This window comes from Hermetia illucens, chromosome 6 (assembly GCF_905115235.1).
Source record: "Hermetia illucens chromosome 6, iHerIll2.2.curated.20191125, whole genome shotgun sequence".
Classification (NCBI taxonomy): Eukaryota; Metazoa; Arthropoda; class Insecta; order Diptera; family Stratiomyidae; genus Hermetia; species Hermetia illucens.
The window spans coordinates 29,255,575-29,279,013 of NC_051854.1; the positions used below are offsets into that span (position 1 = coordinate 29,255,575).

The 23,439-nt window shown below is 42.1% G+C and overlaps 1 protein-coding gene across 1 annotated transcript; it reads left to right on the forward strand.

Annotated features, from left to right (window-relative positions):
- The first annotated feature begins 3,400 nt into the window (after nt 1-3,400).
- On the forward strand, nt 3,401-22,535 carry LOC119659826 (E3 SUMO-protein ligase RanBP2). Its single transcript, XM_038068112.1, has 8 exons — nt 3,401-3,733; nt 10,212-11,252; nt 11,407-15,211; nt 15,523-16,532; nt 19,946-20,324; nt 20,379-20,888; nt 20,950-21,804; nt 21,863-22,535. Exons 1-8 carry the CDS (start codon nt 3,662-3,664, stop codon nt 22,171-22,173), a joined length of 7,983 nt encoding a protein of 2,660 aa, XP_037924040.1. The 5' UTR covers nt 3,401-3,661; the 3' UTR covers nt 22,174-22,535.
- Nucleotides 22,536-23,439: the final 904 nt, after the last annotated feature.

The following is a 23,439-nucleotide window of genomic DNA, read 5'->3' on the forward strand; positions in this document are numbered from 1 at the left end:
TAAAGAGGGAGCCTCACTAAGTGACGCGACTGACGGGGCGGAGGCGTCAACTCCAATACCTTGTAGTATCCAGAAAAAAGCTCAGTCAGAATCGCTAGTCCTGAGCAGATGGATTCGGACGCGAACTGAGTGGAAGTGCAGTCAACGGTAGCTAGAGTCAAAGAGGAAAGACGCATCTCCTTCTACAGGCAAACGTGGAGAGCAGCCTAAGACGCGTGGGAAGCCACACTTCCCGCTGAGAACACTGCAAGCGCCAACCGCATCGCGGATAGCCTACTGCGAAGCGAACTGGGGAAAAAGCGGAAAGAGCAAGACGTGCCTGAAGGAGACTTTATCCAAGTAGTTTCCAGGGCCCAACAAAAGAAGGCAAAGAAGGATAAAAGGAAACAATTGACTACGCCGCCAGAGACCCTCTGTCCAAAAACAAGGAGGCTTCAAACCAAAAGCCAGTAAAAGAAAAGGTGAAGAAACGAAGGAGAACTACGAGTAAACAGTTGGCTCTGTTCATTAAGCCGATGTAAGGCAGCCCATTTGCGGAAGTCCTTAGTGTAATCGGGGGGGGGGGGACGACTAGCAAGAGTACGTTCTGCGAAGCGGTCAAGAGATTACTGGTGCGAAAAAGCTCTCGTTGCTAGTTGAGAGCCTATGTGCTCTCTAGAAATCCGAGATCTTGACTGAAAGGTCGCAGTGGAGCAGTTCATAAAGCGTGAATGTCCGGAGGTAACCAATGCCCGAACAGGTATCATCTCTGTAAATGCTTAAAGCCAGAAACTCGTTGTGGTGGAAGTCCCCGAGCAATATGCGAAGAAACTCCTTAGCAGCGGGAAAATCAAAATTGGATGGGTAGTATGCAGGCTACGAATGGGGGTAATCACCATCAAGTTCTACAGGGATCTGGACTATGGACACACGTCTGCAACTTGCAAGGGACCCGACAGGAGAACAGCATGCCGCAGATGCCGCTCATGTCGCCAAGCGAAGACCTGCAATCAAAGCAAAAGTTGCGTTCTCTGCAGGGATCGTGGCGCGTCGAACACACTGGGGGTTCGGGATAGTGTCCAATCTTTATAGCGGAATTATAAAGGGCTAGGGCGCGACTAGCATGATCCGCATCCTCCAAATTAACATGCACCAGGCTGATCTAGTGCTAATCAGCAAGCAATAGGGAAACAGGGACCCGTCTTCATGGCATCTCGACTTATCAGGTACCGCTGTCATCTGGATTTCGGACGGCGTTCGACTTCCTGTTCTTGCTTAAAGTTGTCGGCATGCACTAACCCTGCGCTCATCTGCGTGTGGAATGTCGCGCTTCATCGAGCCGAGGCACAGCTCCTCATATCGCTTAATGACAGAAATGCCTTCAATTCCGTAAAATGGGCAGATATGCTAGGCACATTAGGAAACTCATTCCACGTGCCAAGCTATTGCCGATATTGGGGATTTATATGAAAAACCGCTCCCTGCTCTATGAAACGCTAGAGGAGGATGAGAATATGACGAAAGTCTGCTGAAACTCGGCATGCCAGAAGAGTCGCGCAAAGCAGACTTAGCATATTGATGCAACCGGTAAACGGATGGATGAGTGCCCATTGTTTCAGCCTGGCGCTGGAAAAAGCCGAAGTAGTCATTTTCACCAGAAAGAGTATCCCGACCTAGAGTCAAAACTAGTTGTTAAATGCCTTGGTTTAATGTTCGACTCGAAGATGAGTTTCTTCGAGCAAGTCAAAACAGCTGCGAACAGGGCTGCAACTGGGATCTTGGCCTTGTCGGCTAATGGCGGGAGCCCTATATCTAGTAGGAGACGTCTTCTTATGGGAGCAAATTAATCCCTTTTGTTTGGGCTGATGCCCTTGACAAGGAGGTGTATCCTAGACGGGGAACTTTGCGAGTAGCGTTTGCTGATCGCAATGTCTTAGAACCGGCTGTGATTGTGATCGCAGGAGTGATCCCCGTTGCCCTCCTTGCTAAGGAGCGTAAAGCTATCTCCAGCTGCAAAGGCGAAAATTTATGGTTGCCCGAAAAGGACGTCAACACACCCTTACCGAGTGGCAACTCTCTTGACAAAATGAGCCAAGAACCATCAACAATTTTGATTCGTAGCTGAACCGAACGCATGGTGAGATTAATTACCTCCTTATCTAACTTCTAAATGGGCATGAAGGTTTTCAGTGTTTCCTGTACAATATTGGGAAAACGCGATCTCCTGATTGTCTGCTCCACAACGGAGCGGCGGACGATTACAATTATGAATTGTGGTTTCGCAGAAATTGTTTGCCCTGTAATAGTTCTAATCTACCCTTTCCTAGGGAGAAGGATGAGGTTAAAATATTAGATATTAATCCCACACACGAATCCAATCTCTAATCATTCCCACTGGTATGCCTTTTTCTAGTTTGAATGTCATTCCGTGCAATTAACAGCAGCTGCTCATTAGGGATATCGAATTGGTGGACCTCGGCGCAAACCCGGGTTGTCTGGAGTTCCTTATTAAGGCAGGCCTAGACCGGATACCGGTTGTTGCACCGTTGATGATGATCATCATTAATTCAAATCCGTTACAAAGATTCTCTAGTGTTTATAGCTTCAAAACAAGTTTAGATCATTGTTTGCATTTAATGAACTAATCTATCGTAGGATTCCTCTAAATAATATTAAATTCAATAAATATGTTGAGCACGGCAGACATAAAAGATATACTTTCACTAAATCGGCGAAATCCTAGAAGAATCAAGTTAGTTCTGATCTCGAATTTGGCTTGATAGCTGCATAAGGAAAGAAAGATCTTTTTACAAAGGAATAAATTCGTTTAAAGGTACAAACATACAAACTCAGTTGCATCCTTGCTGTAATTTGACTGAGCAACAGCAATTGGTCCACAATTGAGGCGATCAGTTTGTTTACAGGCGTATTAACGAACGTTGAAATTGATCACTGTCGCCATTGGGAGGACAATATATCCACCGTTTTCGTGTCCACGGATAACCAATATGTAGAAAATATTTGGTATTTAGATACTGTTCAAGTTAAATTCGTACGACTTTTTGATTCCACAAAGGAATATATATGCTAAAAATATGAAATCTGCTGTGCGACAAGTGAAAAATGTGTAGGAATTATCGAATCTGTAATCTTCTTTAATAATCTATTGGTCAGTTGGAGAGATTGGACATACGCAGGGTCTTCGAATCAGGCTCACCGAAGGCATTCCCAAACAATCGACACGGGAAATTCCTCGTATAATTCGACAATGTGCACAAATCACAAGTTACGTCCCATTCCACGACAAATTACTGTGGCGGGAACCCCCACACTGTCCTCCAAAATCCACATTCAGAAGCTTCATATCGACTGCCGGCAATTCGCGCAGTTTCGCGCTGTCTGTCACGTTCGGCGACTTCATGTTGCGAGTGAGAAGCCGATCGCCTGCACTTGACTGACCAGAAAATTCAAAGCGGTTGACTGCGTGTGTGTACAGTCAGCGACGTGAACTGAGGAATAATTTTAATTTGTGATTCAGTTACGAGAAAAAGTAATAGCAAAGTGTGTTTATTTGTTAACGCATTGCATGTCCGATTCATTATCGGAAAAGTGGTGAAGGTTTTGCATCAACGGAGACAGAAATTGTGGAAAAGATCGAAGCGAAGGACGCAGAGCAAAAACAATGTTCAAAACGAAAAAGGATGTCGACCGTCATGTGCGGACCGCACTGTCGAAATTGCATTCGGAGAACGAGGTAAATACTTTGGGGGCGAAAGATACATAGAAATTAGGAGTAATTGGCTTACTTGCATCGAGAATGTGGTTTTATGCAATTAGTCGTCATATTGTACGCTCCCGTGCGCAAACCATGACCTGACGCCTGTCTAGCGCTTTGACGTTTCGCTTTGTGATTTGGATCTATTGTTGGCGATGGGTGGGAATGTGTTTATGGTGAAGGTTTTTTGGCGCGGACGGGAGACACCGGTTTCCCGGCGACTGTTGGACGGTTCGCGAGCATTCTTTTCAGGATGATCTGTTTTGAGGTTATGTTCGTCAATGGCAAGAGAATATCGACCCTGGACAGTTTATAGCAAAGAAATCGAACGGTACAACAGGATTCACTCATCCCGGAGTGGCCCAATCCTGTTCTGGGTGGCACTATCGCTACGAAAATCAGATGATGACTTCTTCGAGGCTATCGATATCAATGCCGGTTGTCCCCTTCTGTTTATGAAGGGGTCAATACAAATGTCGTTTGGTTTGAGACTTGACTTGTGCGAATCTAATTTCTATGTGTGCGAAATAACGCGACTTGCACCTACGATTTCTTTAGTTGAAAAAAGTAATAACTTCATTGATTACCTCTTTTTTCATATTTTGTATTATTTATCTGAACTACGTCTTGTTCGATTCTGGGTCATATCTCGGTCACGGTGGCGTGGAGCGAAATGATACCTCGGATGTGGTAAAACAGGATTCAGTCGCCCAAGTCAGGACCGGAACGGACAATTGAAGTGTCAATAGCATTCACTAATGCTGCTGTCGAAAACTGCGAAAGAGCTTCCTGAAATAAGTGGTTGAGTCTACACTCACAAAAGTCCTCCTCTCAGAACCAAACAAACACTGCAAATTTTATAACCTCGAAAAGCGAGACATTGAAAGGTACATACTGACGGCATTATCTTAATTGACAAGCTCGATATATAGTTGATGAAACACATAATCGGACTCCTGGGAGTGCTCCATGTTTTGAACATGTTTATGGGCATTAAATTATAAGTTTTCAAAATAAGAGCAGAACTGTTCAGATGAGGAAAATCGATGATAACGATAGACGACTTATTCTAAAAAGAAGTTGGAAAAAAAATTCATCATCAACGGCGCAACAATCGGTATCCGGTCTAGGCCTGCCTTAATAAGAAACTCCAGACATCCCGGTTTTTCGCCGAGATCCGCGAATTCGATATCCTTAAAAACTGTTTGGCATCCTGACCTACGTCATCGCTCCATCTCAGGCAGGTTTTTCCTCGTCTGCTGTTTTACCATAGATATTGCCCTTATAGACTTTCCGGGCTGGATTATCCTCATCCATACGGATTAGGTGACCCGCCCACCGTAATCTATTGAGCTGGATTTTATCCACAACCAGACAGTCATGGTATCGCTCATAGATTTCGTCGTTATCTAGGCTACGGAATCGTCCATCCTCATGCAGGGGCCAAAAATTGACCCGATAGTGAGACATTTCGAGCGGAACTGTTTTTATAAGCCAAAAACCGTGCGCCGATTTCATGGTCGTAGCTGTTATCGGTTGTGATTTTCGACCCCAGATAGGAGAAATTACCAACGGTCACAAATCTGTAGTCTCCTATCTTTGGTTGGTTGGTTTGCTGACGATGCCACCATATATTTTGTCTTGTTTTCATTGATGAGTAGCCCAAGATCTCGTATCGCCTGCTCGATCTGGATGAAGCCGGCTTGCACGTCTCGGGTCGTTCTTCCCATGATGTCGATATAGTCAGCATAGGCCATTAGTTGGGTGGCCTTAAAGAGGATCGCACCACCTCACCATTACGGATCACTTTCTTCAGGGCCAGGTTAAAGAGAACGCATTATAGGGCATCCCCTTGTCGTAGGCCGTTGTTGATGTCGGGTGGTCTGGAGAGTGATCCTGCTGCTTTTATTTGGCCTCGCACATTGGTTAGAGTCAGCCTAGTGAGTTTTATCAATTTCGTCGTGATACTGTATTCTCGCATGGCTGTGTACGGTTTTACCCTGGCTATGCTGTCAGAGGCGGCTTTAAAGTCGATGAAAAGATGCTGCAACTGATGTCCACATTCCAACAGTTTTTCCATCGCTTGCCGCAGAGAGAAAATCTAATCTGTCGCTGATTTTCCTGGAATGAAGCCCCTTTGTTATTGGCCAATGATGTTCTGAGCGTATGGGGCTGCACAGTGTAATATTTCCCCTTTTATGTATGAGACAGATAATACCTCTATGCCAGTCGTCAGGCATTGATTCGCTGTTCCACACCTTGAGCACAAGTTGATGAATCATTTGGTGTAATTGATTGCCTCAATATTTAACCACTTCGGCTGTAATTCCATTGTCTCCTGGCGACTTATGTCGTCTTCAGTTGGCGGGATCTCCAACTCGCCGATGTTCTGGTTCTTCGTAGTTCATCAAAGTATTCAACCCATCGTTCCAATATGCCCATTCTGTCGAAAATCAAATTTCTCTGTCTCGGCAGGATGAGCATCGAGGTGTGTAAGGCTTCATCCAGCTGAATTGTTAGTAAAACTTCCGAGGCCTGGTGTGGTTTGCTCCCTGCACTTTTTGAGTTCACAGACCTGCTGGTTCTCCCAGCCTTTCTTTTTCCGTCTATGAAGTCGCTTCTCCGCTCGCCGGAGTTCGTAATAAGTCTCCGCGCGTGCCCGCGTCCTCTGAGAATGCAACATTACTCGGTGTACGGCATTCTTCCGTTCCGTTGCTAGCTTACATTCATCGCCGAAGCAGCCGTTCCGACTCTTTTTGCGGCTGGGACCAAGTATGTTTGTGGTCGTATTTATGATAATGTTCTTCAGATGATTGTAAAGATCATTTGTTGATGCTTCATCTCCAGGATCTCTGTTGACTGCGGTTATTGCGGCATAAGTTTTCCTCTTATAGGTGTTGCGGAGGGCTGTGTTGTGGATTGCTTCAGTGTTAACTCTCACCTGATTGCCAGATGGGATTCTAAGCGGTGTTGTTATTCGAGCTCGGAGCACCATGCCAACAAAATAGTGATCCGAGTCTATATTGGCCCCCCTATATGTTCTGACATTTATCAACGCTAAGAGGTGGCGGCGTTCGATCAATACGTGGTGAAAGTGGTCCCCTCTGGAGAGGCCCACGTTTGTTTGTGGACCGCTTTCTGCGCAAACCAGGTATTTCCAAAAACCATTTCGTGTGACATTGCTAATTGATCCGCAGTCCGTTACCATTTGTATTTTGATGTAAGCTATGGGAGCCGACGTATCGCCTGAATACGGGTTCCGTCCCTACTTAGCTGTTAAAATCCCCAAGTATGATTTTGATATCATATCTGGGACAGGCTTCGAGAGTTCGTTCTACTGCTTCGTAGAAGGTATCCTTCTCCGACTCTGCAGTCTCCTCTGTAGGGGCCTGCTCATTAATTAGGCTTATATTTCTAAATTTGCCTCGCAAGCGCAGAGTGCATAGCTGTTCGCTTATGTTTTCAAAGCCGATAACAGCAGGTCTAATATTTTGGCTGACTAAGAAACCTACTCCGAGCACATGGTTTACTGGATGGTCACTATATATATGGTGTAGCGACTCTTTTCCAGGAAACTGGCTCTGTCCAACCGCTATATTGGGACAGGGTATCGGCTAGCTGCTTTGCAGTTCCATCTTTGCACAGGGAGTGCACGTTCCATGAGAAAATGCGCAAATCGTTATTCCGTTGTCATGCCGGTGAAGATAGAGTTTGGTAGTCGAGCTGTTGGTATTAGTTCAGCAGGCGTTTCCCAGGTTTTATGCTTCATCTTGGGTACCACTTTTTCGCCCTGGGACCTCTACTACCCTTTGGCCACCTTATTACATATTACTTAACGGCAGATGAGTGAAAGATGGAAAAGGATGTTTGTGTAGAAACGGTTGAAAATTTGCTTTAACAATGATGATTTTCATGGCAGAACAGCTGGAAAATGCTACACATAGTAAGTAAAATAAAAAGTTCCACGGCTTTAGCTCCGTAAAGACTATTATAACAAGGATATTACCCTGTGGAAAACGGTAAACATCGGAAACTTTTATAATTCAAGTTATTTTTAACCTTTTCTAAAATAATACAGGTATTGTTCTCACAATTTAATCTGCATGGCTCCGATGGTGTGGTGGAAACCTTATACAGAGTTGAATACACTCTGTAAAAATTAATATACAGAGGTGGCATACTAATTAGCACACCCTGGTACGTGCACCTAAAGACTTAAAAAACAAAATAAATGCATATAGCAAATATTTATTAATTTGGTTGAAAGTTCCCACATTTTTCTTTATTGATACTTTATTTTGGAAAATTTTCTTTATAAAAATAAAGCTAAAAAAGCTGCATCAAGCTATCAAAGCACATGAAGAAAAAAAAAAATATTTAATAAATTTGAAAAAATTATGGAAATAATTTTAAATTAAAATTATTTATTTACTCGATATTTGGTTAGATACACTTTTTTTGAAATTACCACAAAACATGGTTATATAAAGACCAACAGTTTTTCGCGCTCTGTTTTCACCCATATTCGATGAGACTTCCCCGCTTAATTATTGTCCGTAAATTTTCTGTTAGATTTAAACCCGGACTTTATGCAGGCCAGTTCAAGGTTGAAATGGCCTCATCCTTGAGCTCTTGCTGTAAAAATCACGACTTATGATATATCGCGTTGTCTTGCTGGAAAGTTGCCTTTCAATGAACACAGCAAATTCCGGTATGTTAAAAGTTTCCCCTTGACAACAAACCCGGCTCCATGTTTGCTGAAACAACTCTATATCATAACACTAGCGCAAGCAAATTTCACCGACTTCCTGATGTACCTAGGCTCCAACTTCTTATTGAGAGGACGTGGCACAAAAGTTCTGCTATCAGGACTGCATAATTTGGTTTGTCACCGCAAATTACTGAATCCCCAAAAGAAAGAGAAGAGTCACTCCTGACGAACGCTGACATTTTCCGGTTACCGTGTGTAATTTGTTTTTCAAATGGTTCTGGCAGAAATGTTTACACCATCACTTCTTGCATTGCGGCTCTTATTTGAGTGGAAATACCTAAAGGGTCGTACAATGATTGATGAATATAGAGCGTATTCGCTTTCTGCAGTGTTTTTTGGCCAACAACGTCTTGAATTGGCAAAACTTTTACTTTCCTGGTAGTGTTTAATCGCGTTTTGAACTTTTTTGTGCGAACACCCCAGGGACCGAGCAATTTGGTTAATTTTTTTCCCCGATCTTGCGAATTTGGAATACTTGTTTCTGAAGCCAACCGCAGCTCCAAGCAATCAGGTCATTGTTAGGCCTATTGTATTATCCCCGTAAATCGCCTACTCAATGGGTTTCCGCCTACGGCGTTCGCACGCTTTAGCGAACTTGAGCACTCTCCAGAGGCAGAGAGTGTGCATATTCTTCATTGAAGAAAACCTTTCCAAGGCGTCTTCGTCTGAGATCTGAGGAGGCCGGGCAGCTGCATAAAAAGTGCAGGGCCGTCTCCTCATATTGGCTGCAAAGCAAAGTTCAATCTTGGCCACCAGACAATGCATGCATACATCAAAATGGGCTCCACGTTAACTTGGAGCCGAAATGTACTCCTTGACTGTTTGTGCCAGCCGCCCAACCTCACGTTCCTAGTGAACATAACTAGTCCATATCAGTGGAAAGAGAACCCCTCCCTGTGGGTATCCCCTAAAACATCCTGCTTCAATAGACTTCTGGCCGACCTAAGTATCGTACTAGTCTTTTTAGTAGAAAATACGTTAGACTGATCGGTCCCTGGTTTCCCTGGTTTCCCTGGTTTTATAATGGATAGCACCTTCACATCATACCAGTTGATTGGAATATAAGCGCTATATATATTCCGAATATGCAGGCCCAGAGCGTGCAATGATGTCATTCGGACCTACAGACTTGTATCTATGGGACGAGTTAAATGCCCATTTTATTCTCTCCAGTGATACTACTTTGTATGCCAGACTCCAGTCTCTCGGTTGAGGACTGTATACACCTGCTGGCCCCGAGATTAGATTTTGGATGCTGCCTGGAAAGTGCACTTTAAGCAACTGGTTTGCCGTTTCTTCATCGCTTTCGCGCACCTCCCGTTCTGTAGACGTAAATAACCCCGTTTCTGGCTACGTTCTTCAACCAGTATCCGCTTAGCTTTGAGGTTGCCTCAAGTAAGTGATGATCCTTTAGCCGATCTTATGCAGGAGCGGGGTCGGTTACTTCCATTGGCATAAAACAGGTCAGCATGTTGGAAATTAAGGCCCCTGACTACCCCACCAACAACCCACGGTTCTTGTATGAGGTATATAAATGCTCTTGCGCTTGACATAAGCAACTTATTACGATTTTTAGCGAAGAAATATTAGTTATTTATAGTTTTTATTGTTCAGGATTTACCGTTTTAAATATTTAAAAATCTGTTAAATTTTCAATTAATTCAAGCATCTATCATTTTTTTCCAGAAAAATTTACGTGGGTTCACAATCGCCAAATTATATTTTAAAATTCAAGAATATGCCACAGCTCAACATTACGTATCAACCTATATTAGCGCGAATGAAGGATATGCTCCCGCGCATAGACTTCTTGGCCAATGCCTTCTTCAACTGAAAAAGCCCGATAAAGCGCTGGAAGCGTTTCAACGTTCGCTCGATTTGGATCCTAAACAACCAGATCTGCTAATTGAAGTCTGCAAAATGCTCTTATCTGATGAAAGCTCCACGAGTTTGAATAAAGCCAAGTTTTGGTGTGATTTAGCTGAATCTGAAAATGTTCAGGACAATGCTGTGTTCAGCCTTCGATTGAAGTTGCTCAATAAAAGCAGTCTGGAAACTACGGAAATCGAGTCATTAATTCTGAAGGAGATCTCATCGAAGCCCACTGATCCAAATCTAAGAGTGAGAATGGTAAAACATTTCATCGAGCAAAATAAAGTGCTTGAGGCATTTAAATATGCTTACGACCTGGAAATGAATAATCATAATTTATTCCTGAACTGCATTGACTGGTATAATATCGTTTGGCTAGCATTGAGCAAATATCGGCAGCTTCCCAGCTCGAAGAAGTCGTGGGATTATTGGTTGCTCTCAATGATCTGCATCGAACGACAAGTGGATTTAAGTTTCGCTAATATGAACAACAACGCACTCTCGAATGGAGGAACTACGGACATTGCTAATCTGCTATTCACTTTCGATCAACATCTTTTCGAAGCTGCTAAGTGCGTATCAGACGCGGCCCAGCAAAAAGAATTGGCGGCACAATTCTTGTACCATTTTCGAGGACAATTATGTCTTCATGCAGCGGCGCTTATTTTCCGTCGTGAACAAGTTCAAAACAAAAACCATTGGCGGGAAGCTACAAAAACCTCCTTACCAATGTTGTTTTTTGCTTTCCACTGTGGGACATCGGATACGAAGGAATCGTGGTTAAAGCACAGCGGTGAGAAAGTACGACAATTAATACAAACATGGAATCGCGAAGGAGCTTTTCGATGTGCACAGGTCAGTAAATTAATTTTCCATACGCATTCTAACAATCAAGGTTGGGTCTTAGATTAGATATTTTGAACCAGGCTTAAACTAGTGAAGTCGATTTATTAAGACGTTGTCGCGGCATGGCAAAACGAAATGACCTGTTCTTTCATTTGTATTCCAGGCCGGCCGCACAATACTCTCCTGCATTGATAACAATAAAGACGGCGGTTCGCTGTCTTCACAAGTTCATAATGTGATATCAGACCAAAATTCGTGGTCAAGTGCCGATGATATTTTATCTCAAATTCGCCAACAGTGCTCTGATAACACTTGGCGGACTAAGCTTTTCCGAACATTATTTCCAAACAGTGATCAGTTAATTAAAATCCAATCATCGTATCTTGTTGTTAATGAACAATTGGCTGAACCTATTTACGAACTCCCCAAGCGTTCTGAAATTGAAGCGTACGAGGAAATCGCCCAATACTTGCGCCCGCAATCATTGCAGCATATGGTCTACCTCTGTTTAGGAATGGATAGTTTATGTGACGTAAGATGTAACTATTTCAGTGGACTGAATTTTTCAACGCAAAACCTTGCGTTCTGCGGGGCAGAATCGTTGACCAGACTCGATATGGAAACATTTCTTTGCGCAGCTACTATTCAAACAAAAAGATCCTTCGAAGTGGAACGGATTCAACACGAAAGTTATAACGCAAAAAATGTTGGCAAACCACGCATTCTCCCGTTTGCTAATGTTTTTTCGAATTTATGCACTGAATCCCAATCGAATTGGTGGAAGGCCGCGTATCAAGTATATAAAAATTTAACAGGCGATAACCTGGCGGAGTTGCGGGCAACATTACAGTATGGAATCGAAGCAGTTCGTGGTATTAGCGGGCCGAAGATGGATTTGATAATTATTCTACGATTAGGGAAAATGTTCGGAACTAGAGCGCAAGATGCGAGCAAACCAATAGAAAAAACATTTTTGGAAGCTCGTGCAATTACTTTGTATAAGTATGGGCTGATGATGCTGAAGCTTCATAATAAAGGGGTTCTGGAACCTTTCCGGAAACTATTCAAGTTTGCCAATGGAAACAATGCTGCTATTGAAAGGGAGATGAACAGTCTTGCAGAGGAAGCAGTATCAATGCTGGCGGCACGGTACTTCAAGGCAGGAGACTATGAGGAGTGCATCGAGGAATTTGCTGGAATTCAACTACCTTACGCGACGTATTACCAAGCTGAAGCATATCGTAAGTTAGATGAATCAAACAAAACGCCGAAAAAAACTAAGAAGTTTTATTCGGATAAAGCTAAGGATTGCTTAGACCAAACCTTACAGCTCTTAAGCTTCTCGAATGACAAAAACCATCCACTTAAATCAATAGTGCAGAGCGAGATGAAGCGAACGCAGTACAACGATACACTGTCAAACAACGAACACCTAAACGATATTGAGAACAGGGAAGAGTTTTTCAATGAGTCATTCAACACAAGTAGAACCCAGAGAGACTTACAAGCATCCATCTTAGTTTCGAAGACAACAGAACTTGAAAATCTCATCAAACAAATGATGAACACTCTAACATTTGTGAAGGAGGAAATAGTTGATAGTATAAAACCAGAATTGTCAGAGATTAAAGAAAGGGTATTTATGCTTGAAGAGAATATGAAGAAAAAAAGTGGCCCTCCTAGTCGTGATGATGCGACCAGGGTCTTTGATGATCTATATATTATAGGGGACGACTTGCAACAAGTAATGCTGTCTCAGTACAACCAGCAGCAGCAACAAACTACTCCTCAACAACGCATGCAAACTCCAAATGCGTTATTGAATCAAGCTCCGCCAAGTATGCTGCATAATCCACAAATTCAGCCAGCAGCTAACATTTATAACAGCCCCTTATACAACCCAATTGCAGGAAATCTACCAAACAATTTTGTCAATCAACAACATCATCAATATAATACACCAGGAACAGCTTCAAACGTATATAATACGCCTCCATACAATTCTAATTATCCTTTCAATTATTATTCTCAAATTGTAATGCCACCAGGCGTAATGAGTTTGGGGATGCAATCATCTCAGCATCAACAACAGCAGCCCCTAACATCGCAAGCCGAAAGTAATCCAAGCCTATACGATATTTTGAGTTTGACGGCTACCATGCCAAATGTCCAACAAAGTGGTGATAAAATCACTGTAGAAAAATCGGCTGCACAGCCTTCAAATAACACCAGTGGAATGTGGAATCGTCCTTTGAATGTTCCCATAGAGAAAGCACCACCTGTTAATGTGGTAATAACTAGCTCTGATCCATTACCTGCACATACAGTGGTCTCGACCCAATCCACGCTGAGTGTAACAATTCCGCCACACCATATTAAACCGAGTGTAGTTCCTAGTGACTGGAGTGGTGCTCGGATGCAACAAAAATTCAATTTAGCCACGACAGTTTCAGGAAGTAGTGCTGCAACCTTAACTACCACCGGAGGTTCTACAGCAACGCCAACCCTTACAGGTGGAATTTCATTTGCTCCACCGAAGGCCAGCATTACCGAACTAAAGCCAGGGGAGAAGTTGAATGAAAGTGCAGGTAGTGATGTTTATAATAAAAGTGGTGAAACCGAATATGAGCCTCAAGTGGAATTCCAGCCTGTCATCCCACTTCCTGATGAAATTGAAGTGAAAACAGGCGAGGAAGATGAGGATGTTATGTTCTGTTCCAGAGGGAAACTTTTGCGGCTTATTGAAAAGGAATGGAAAGAACGTGGAATTGGTGATATTAAAATATTGAAAAGCAAAAATGATGGTAAAATACGGATTCTTATGAGACGTGAGCAGACTCATAAAATGTGTGCAAATCATTATCTCACACCAGAACTGAAACTGATGCAAGCTAAGGGTGATGAAAAAAGCTTTATTTGGTGTGTGGATGACTTCGCCGATGAAGTAATGAAAAGAGAGAAACTTTGTGTTCGATTTAAGCAGGTAGAAACAGCTAAGGAGTTCCAAAAGGTATTCTTGCAGGCTCAAGAAGAATTGAGGAAGAAAGATAACCAGCCAAGCACAGGTGCACCTCCGGGAGAGAAGTCGGGGCTGGAAGTCACGCACTCAAAGGATGCGATTTCCATTCCGACAGCATTCGGCTTATCGAAATCATCCACTTTCAACTTTTCGAAAACTAACACCTCAACGCCCAAATCTGAGCCTAAAAGTAGTGTTTCTTCGACAACAGTTGATTCCAATAAGGATGCTACAACCAACGCTCCAAGTTCGGTGTTTGGCAAACTGAATTTTGGTTTTTCGAATAGCGACGCTGCCGCGAAGGACGCGAAACAACCGGAAACTAGCAAACCATCCCCATTCGCCAGCTTTACCTTCTCTGCCACCGCGGGAACTAAAACTGATTCACCGTTTGCTAATATATTCTCTAAGACAATGCAATCTGTAACAGAACAAAAATCGCCCGCTTCGGCACCAGTGCAAGTTGCGAATAAATCAAACACCGCTGAAGCAGATGCCGACGACGACTATGTCCCCACCGCAGAATTCAAGCCAGTTATTCCACTCCCTGATCTTGTTGAAGTACAGACGGGTGAAGAGAACGAAGATGTTCTCTTTGAGCATCGTGCAAAGCTGTTGCGATTCGACAAATCAACGGGCGAATGGAAGGAGCGCGGTATCGGCATTATGAAGATTTTGGTTGATAAGAATGATGTTAACCGTGTACGACTGGTAATGCGTCGCGAACAAATTTTCAAATTGTGCTGTAATCAACGGTTGATGAAGGACACAGTTTTCCAAAATGCACAGAACTCAACAAATGCATTAACGTGGGTTGGTCAAGACTATTCGGAGAATGAATTGCAATCCGTAGTTCTGGCGATACGGTTCAAAACGGCGGATATCTGTAAAGAATTTCATAATGCGATATTGAAGGCCCAAGAGAGGATGACCGAAGGCGGAGCGGAAGGTTAGTATTGTTTGCTGTTAAGCACTTCAAATATCGAACTTAAAGTCAAATTTTGTATTCAATATAAATTTTCATAAAATCTGTTCCCAATGAGGTGTCCCACCCAATAGTTTGTCGTATTGTTTCGACTCAATTTTTTACGTAGTAGTAGATTGTGGTATTTTCAAAGAAAGTGGGATTTTCGGTATAAAGACTTTAAAGTGACGCTTGCGAATGAAGGCAATACGTTTTAAATGATTAAAATTAGAATAAATAAAACATTAAAAATATTTTAATGAATATTACCAGTAAAACTTATGTTAATTTTACAGGGCACCAAAACGAAACACCTAAGTCAAACGAAATCAAAGGAAAAGACTCGACGGATAAAAAAGGAGTCGAATCTGAAACAGGTTTTGGTGATAAGTTCAAATCGAAACCAGGTTCTTGGTCCTGCAATTCATGTTATATTTCAAACAACGCGGACACTCTGTATTGTGTAGCCTGTGAAGGACCCAAGGATGATACCGTGCCAAAGAAATCTTCGTTCGGAGCGTTCAACGCTCCAGCTAAAAATACGTTTACCTTCGGATTCGGAACAATAACAAATGCGCAGATGCAACCAGATTCGACGAAACCACCTGTAGAAGGCTTCGGAGATAAATTCAAACCAAAAGCCGGTTCTTGGTCTTGTCAGTCCTGTTATGTATCAAACGAATCTAGTGCGCTTTATTGCAGTGCATGCGAATCACCAAAGGATGATACTGTTCCCAAAAAGGAACCAGTTAACAATATATTCGCCCCAAGTGCCAATGCTCCGAAATTCCAATTCGGTTTTGCCCCCACTGCAGCTGTAGACCTTACAAAAAATGCTGCATCTTCCGCTGCAATAAATAGTGTCTCAACAGTAGCAACTATTGAGGCACCTTCAACTAATAGAAATCCGTTCGATCTGGTTACTAGCAGTGGTTTCATATTTGGAGCCGTAACACCTACTGCCTCTACAAAGAATGTTTTTTCGACTAATTCTGATGGAAGAGCCTCATTTACACTTTCCCCGTTTTCCATTTTTGATGTGAAAAATGATAATTCGAATTCAAAACTAACCACTTCCAAATCAACTGTGAATTCAAGTCAAAAGGCAATTACCAACAGTGATGGTTTTGGTCAAAATGAATTTAAATTAGAAAAAGAGCAGTTCAATTTTACATTCGCACCAAAGTCACCGGGGAAGGCAAAAAGTCCTGCGAAAAATCTTTCTGGTGTAGACGATGATGACGACAACGTTGAAGAGGAAGAAAATAATACTTATTTCACGCCAGTTATCCCATTGCCCGATAAGGTAAGTTCTCATGTGCATGTTTGACTTGATTTTGCTTCATATCCGAATAAGATTTCACATACGATGATCAATTTTTGAGGACAACGTAAATAGTTTTTAATCATACACCATCATAACCCACCAATAACAAACAGAGTTTCCTCAAAACTCCAATTTTTCGGGTTACCAGTTTATAATAAAATTTCCATGGATCCTTGTTCACCTCGTCGGATAGGCCTTACCAGCAGCGACTGTAAATATTAGGTTTATAATTGAATTTGCGACAGTGTCAACTGTAGTGCCACCACTCCCCGTGGTGCCCTCGAGCGCAGTTTCATCTGCCGCAGAGCTTCTACAAATCTTCCAGTGTTCACCTTTGCGACGTCCAACCCCCAAGGAGATCCCCGGACTGGTGCATATCAAGAGGTGGCGTTGCTTGCCGAGAAGCGTTTCAGGACGCGACCACCCGTCTACTAGCGACACCAGTGATTCGGAAGTAAAGTTTCCGTTGGGCTCGGGAACGTTGGGGTGGATTCGGTGTTCTCGCCACCATTTCGTATATTTGTTTCCCTGGAGCCGGAGTATGCTTCATTCAAGTCATCCCCAGTCAAGATCCACCAATCTATATCCAAGACAGCATCGTCCAGAGCATCAAGCCTGCGTCGAAAGTCCAGGATCATCTCATTCCTTGTTAGACGCTGAAAAACGTTACTCGTAAGGCCGCCATCCATGTTTAGTTACACCTGAAGAGTCCGTATTTGGCCGGCGGCCGTAACGTGGACTCGATGCAATTGACTGTTCAGGCGGCCAGTCATCGAATGAAAAATAGTTCGGCCAGCCAGCCAGACATGTTTGTTTGGGATGTGAGCGTGGATGTCATGTTCGTTTAGGCTGTGAACGAGAATTTTATGGACATTTTTATGGCTGTGTGATTTCATGCAAAGTCATACTGTGTAAGCAAACTAGTCGGTAATTATCACGGCTATATCGTCCACAAACGTTTGTACGAAGACCTTTATGTCTTCCAGGAGTCATAGCAGATATCCACTTCCAGGAGCTCAACAGTGGAGAGAGAACCTAACTCTGGGGCAGTCCTCAAGATATCCTGCCTCAATACACTCTTGGCCGACCTGTATGTGGATTTTTCTCCTCTCCAGCATGTGAAGAATCCAACTGATTAGTACCGGATCAATTCCATGCTCTCTTACCACGAATCAGGTATAATTGAAGGCATCTTCGATATCCATGAACCAGAAATCTGTTCCTCCTTTTATGGCATGGAAAGGAGCCATTTTATGTGAATGTCAGTGGATCGAATTCTCATTCTCAGGTATCTTTCGCTGCGTGTGTCTAAGCTTTCTATAGACATCAAAAGAGATTCCTTAAATGAAGAAATGAGATTGTGAATCTTGGTTCCGATATACCTTCTTCAGGGCTTCCAGCATTTCCTCTATTTTGTATTCATGGACAATGGTGAAAATGTCATCTATACATAGTATAGCCATAAGTTCTGTCAGTCAAACAAATCTTTATTTCTCACGAAATAATAAACCAAATCAATCGAAAAGTACACCCCTAGAAAAGGGAAACATAGAGCTTTCAAAGGAAAAAAAAAATATTCGAAATGGCTGCCGCTAGCAGCTTTATTCATTAAATTTATAGCTATACAGACCCGAACTCTGTGAGGCCATGCATCAATCGCTTCACGCACGGTATGAAGCGGCATTTCTCGAGCTGCACGCACGATGCTGGCCTTCAAACTCTCCAAATCGTTATAAGTTCGATCGCAGGCAGTCTCCTTTAACTTAACCCAAAGGTTGTGGTCCAGAGGAATCAGATCTTGGCTGCTTGACGCCCATTCATCCGCGGTTATAAAGTCATTCGCTCAACGACTCGACTACATCCACTTAACATGTTTTTCGTACACTCTCGCATTGATTTTGACGCCGGTCTCACATAAATAAATATCGGTTACTTCGTGATATGAGACGCCCCACCATACCATGACAGAAGTCGGATGGTGACGACGTTGGATTCGCAGAGCATTTTCTTTGGCTTTATAACAATTGTAAGTATATACTCGATCATTTTGTCGGTTGAATTTTTCCTCGATGGTAACAATTTTTTCATCAGAAAATAGAATGGAATTAGATATTTTTTACCGGGAAATCGTTGCAGAAGAGCAGCACATCGAGTTCGCCGTATTTCCTTCAGTTTTGGCGTTAGCATATGGCTACAGACTGCCGGTACGCAACGAGGCCGAGAACTTCTCGTAAAATATGACTCATACTGCGAGTTGAAACGCCCATTTCTGTCGACATTCGTTTCTGTTTGCGGAGAGGATTGCGACGAACACGCTCACGCACAGCATGCACGACATACGGAACGCGGCCGCCCCTTTCGCGGCCTGTCAACCACATCAGCTGTTTCGCGGTATCGAACTAATGTTCTAAAAACGACAGCCTAACATTTCTCGCTATACGCATCGACTGACAGAACTTATGGCTATACTATGTACACCTTGTCCAGATCTTTGGGAATAGACCGTTGGAATGTAAATCATCTTGTTCATGAATATGTCACATAAAAAGGGGCGCTAGGGATTCCGCATTGCCGCCCCTCTGGTTCCATTGTAGAACTTCGCTCTGAATGTTAGGTAGCTTCTCCGTCATGTATACCCCCGCAAGTTTTAGTGAGCATTCCTGCTTCTCTTTCCCACGCCAAAGATGTGTGATTTGCACCAGCATAGAGGACAGTATCGCGCATTCGCCCTCAATTTAATGGAAATCCCTGTATCAGTATCAAATTTACACTATTTCAATTTCAAACTTATAAATTTCGCCCGAATTTACTGCGTTTTAAGCCATGGAAATAAAATGTCGATGTCATCATTAACGAGAATAATTGACATTCGGCGAAACATTGAAATTATATTTATGAAAAATATACTTCGCATCAGCACTTTTTTGTATCTGTTGTAGGTGAGCTACTTCCCATGGAACTCTTAGTGTGAAACTTAAGAGGTTAACTATTATCAATGTAGCCTTTTCCAGTTCAAAGGATTTGTGTAAATGGCCCATTAAAAAATAGAGGGCAATTGAATTTTTAACTATGTACACACGGAATCGACATGCATCATTGTTCCTCACATTGGGAAGCACAAATGCTGACTACATTGCCTCCTACAGTTTACTACTGTAGTTTACCGTTACGGTCATGAATGAAGTGCTGTAACACATTTCAAGGACCTGATCCAATATGGATTGTTGCGCCAACGATTATTATTATTATTCTATGCTACCCAAGCAAAAGGGACAGACAAATTCAGGAAAAGATTAAATTTACAAGTGTAAAGTGTTTTAATTTTTTGACCAGGCACTGTATATCTTCAGTCTGGCAAGAATCTACACGAAACTGTATTCGTTGTCTTTCAGGTCGATGTTGTGACTGGAGAAGAAGACGAAGAGCAACTATATTGCCATCGAGCAAAACTCTACAGGTTTGTTTCTGGTGAATGGAAGGAACGTGGCATTGGAGACGTTAAAATCCTACGACACAAGGATACTAAAAAATTGCGGATTGTTATGCGCAGGGAGAAAATCCATAAGATCTGTTTGAATCACGCATTAACACCGGACATTGAATACAAACCAAAAGATGAGAAGTCATGGCACTTTGCAGCGAATGACTTCAGTGAGGGCGAATTCCAGTCTACAGTGTTCTCAATTCGATTCAAGAATAAGGAAATTGCGAAAGATTTCATGGAAGCTGTCAAGAAAGCACTAGAAGGTTCGGGAGCGCCAGATGGGCATGGTGAGTACGTATACTATACAAGAGTAAAATAATCTTACCTAGATTCACTTTTAGAATCGGGAACAACGGCATCGACCGAGAATCCGGATCTTTCAGACGATCTAATAAAGTTGGCGGATCGTCTCAAGTTGCCTTACAGCTTCTTCCAGTACGATGAGTCTAAAAAGTGTCCAGGATGTCGCGGCTGCGATCCTGACAACTTCAAATTCCCTGACTATAGTAATCAAAATGAACTCGTCGATAATTCAGAACCGATCCCATTGGTAATGCCGCATATGCAAACACCTAGCAAACCTATCCTGAAGCAAAGCATTTTGACAACTCCGAAGCTAACACCGAAATCAGAAAATAACCAAATCGCGAAGAATATTTTCGGAACAGCTAATATGTTTTCATCGCCAGATAGTATGGATACATCGTCAAAAACGAGTGCATCGAACGCCTTTGACAAATTCAGTTTCACTCTGGGAGAATCCAAACCTGCATCCGGAGGGGAAGGCGGCGAAAACAAATTTTCGTCAGGTGGATTTCTATTTGGAAACGCGCTGACATTTGGAAATTTAGGTATGAATGCCTTTATGAAATGCATTAGAATTAGGAGGTGCTATTAATATTCTGTTTACAGACAAGGCAACGCCAATATTTGGTCAATGCGCATTCGGGAACACGGTTACTTCGTCTGCATCGACTCAGTCAATATTCGGAGGCAGTATCTCCTCTGCAACTATATTTGGAGGCACTAATAATTCCGCCTTGCCATCGTCCACCTATGCGACCATTTCTGATACTATTACTACTTCACAATCAACGGCAACAACAGATTCCCAAGCCAATTTGTTTGGCAGTTTGAATCTTACCTCCAAAGCAGATAGCACTCAACAAGTATTTGATGGCAAGCCGAACTTCACATTTGCAACCCATAGTTTCGGCTCAGCATTTGGTAATCGGGGAACAACAGGTGGTAGCATATTTGGCGGGAATGCATTTGGTGCGGTTGCAAATAGTGAAAATACAATGAAAGCGGCGGATAGTACTGGTAACATCACTAATGACAATAACACACAGACGAATAACAAAGAAAATGAGCCAAAGGGTTTAACTCCATTAAATCTTAGCGAACCAATCTTTAAAAATGATCCCGGGTTGAGTTTTGCGAGTTTAGCAGCAAATGCCGATTCACAGGCGGGTTTTAAAATAGCGGGAAAAAGTGATGCTCCTGGTGGATTTATTGGATTGAAGAAAAGTGATTTTAGCATATTTTTAACGTCAGGGAAGGATGATGGTAAGGAAAAAGTAAACACAAGTGAAGACGGTGCCGGTCAGGGTGATGACTCTTCATACGATCCCCATTACGATCCGGTAATTGAATTGCCTAAGTTGATAACAGTCAGTACGGGAGAAGAAGAGGAGGAAAAACTTTTTGGTGAAAGGGGTGTACTTTATAGATTCGATACAACGAACAAGGAGTGGAAAGAAAGAGGTAAGCAGTATACTGTACCTTTTTCATATTATGAAAAATCTTATAACAATCTTTGCAGGTACCGGTGAAGTGAAAATATTACATCATCCTGATAAAGGTACATATCGGCTATTGTTGCGACGCGAACAAGTCCACAAGCTGGTACTCAACCATGCAATCGCTGCAGACTTTCAACTAAAACCCATGAATGCGAGTGGAAAGTCATATTGTTGGGGGGCTATGAATTATGCAGAGAATCCACCAGTTGTTGAACGTTTGGCTGTACGATTCAAGAATACCGACATTGCTAAGAGGTTTGAAAATGAAGTGTTGAGTTGTGTTGAAAAGGCAAAACAACGGAGCGCAGACCTGGAACCAGAAGAAGACTAGATAGAAATAAGTAGAGAGCCAAGTAGTTTTCCCTGCATAATACGTGGTTCATGTAAACAGTTAATATCCAGATTTTATTATCATAAAACAACAGTCGGAAAATGTTAGTAACTGAATTGTTATAAACATACATATTGGCCCAATACCAATTTGTTAAGCATCTATTTCCTCTATTGTTTTAGTAAGTTAAAGGAAAAGGAAAATCATCGCAAAAAAAAGTTGATTTTGTCAATGTTCAAATTTCGGAATTAACGCCAATCAGAGAAAAGTGCCGTTCTTAATTTTTTATTTCGCTATTACTATAGTTTGTAGTCTACAATTATAAATATTTATCTAATAAATTATGTTAGCTCAAGAAAAAATTTGATGGAATTGATTTGGGGATACATCCTATAAATATTCGCTTTAGGGATATAGCAACAACAAAGGGGGGTGTCGATGCAGTACATTATATTTGAAAGGATTTAGGCCATGCAAAACCCGTGGAACGACTTTAAATTCATTTTGTCGAAAACAACTGCAGGCGTATGCAATTTATTAAATGACAATTGTGCTTTTTTCTGCGGCGAGCAAAATATTTTAATTCAGAATCGGGCAAAATCATGATTATAATCGGAAATGAGCGTGATTTTGTGATTACACGATTGTAATCATAACCACATGCCATGATTACGGTTGCAATCATGGAATCATCGGAAATCACGATTACGATCGGTGTTGTTTGTGATTTGTGCAGTTACTATCTGGTTTACAAAATTTTAACTAATAATAATTTTGTGGATTAGATACAATGGGCAGAGTAAGTAACAATTGGTTTAGTTGGTGATTGAATTTAGGGGCGCATGCGTTCTAGTTATTCAAAATAAAATTGGAGTTGCTTTTAGGTTTTATAGTCACATAACATAAATCCGTTTTGAAAACAACTTAAGTTCTATTTGTCTGTCTTTGATGACTAATTTATTCAACTGAAGCCCTCTGCAACGGTGCGATTTTGAATTTATTGGAAAGAAAGATTTCTTTGCTGGGATACTTTTATTTTCTTTTTTCAGTTGAAATAGGCTCGATTCAGAAACAGTCATATATGTGTATTCCGTCAGTGGTCTAGTAATGTCCAAATTATACTCATATGTACGTAAAGTGTGGTAATCTTGTTCAAGATTTGATTGTGTGTAACAGTTGAAAACGCAATGTTAGGAGGAATAAATTTTTGGCCATTAGTAGAACGATTTCAACCGAAGAATTAGCAGTTTTGACTGATAACTAACA

Excerpts from the sequence above, each read along its gene's own strand:
- LOC119659826 (XM_038068112.1), top strand. The coding sequence starts at position 3,662 with ATGTTCAAAACGAAAAAGGATGTCGACCGTCATGTGCGGACCGCACTG. Across the intron at positions 20,889-20,949 it reads GCTGACATTTGGAAATTTAG|ACAAGGCAACGCCAATATTT; the intron begins GTATGAATGCCT and ends TTCTGTTTACAG. Across the intron at positions 21,805-21,862 it reads CAAGGAGTGGAAAGAAAGAG|GTACCGGTGAAGTGAAAATA; the intron begins GTAAGCAGTATA and ends CAATCTTTGCAG.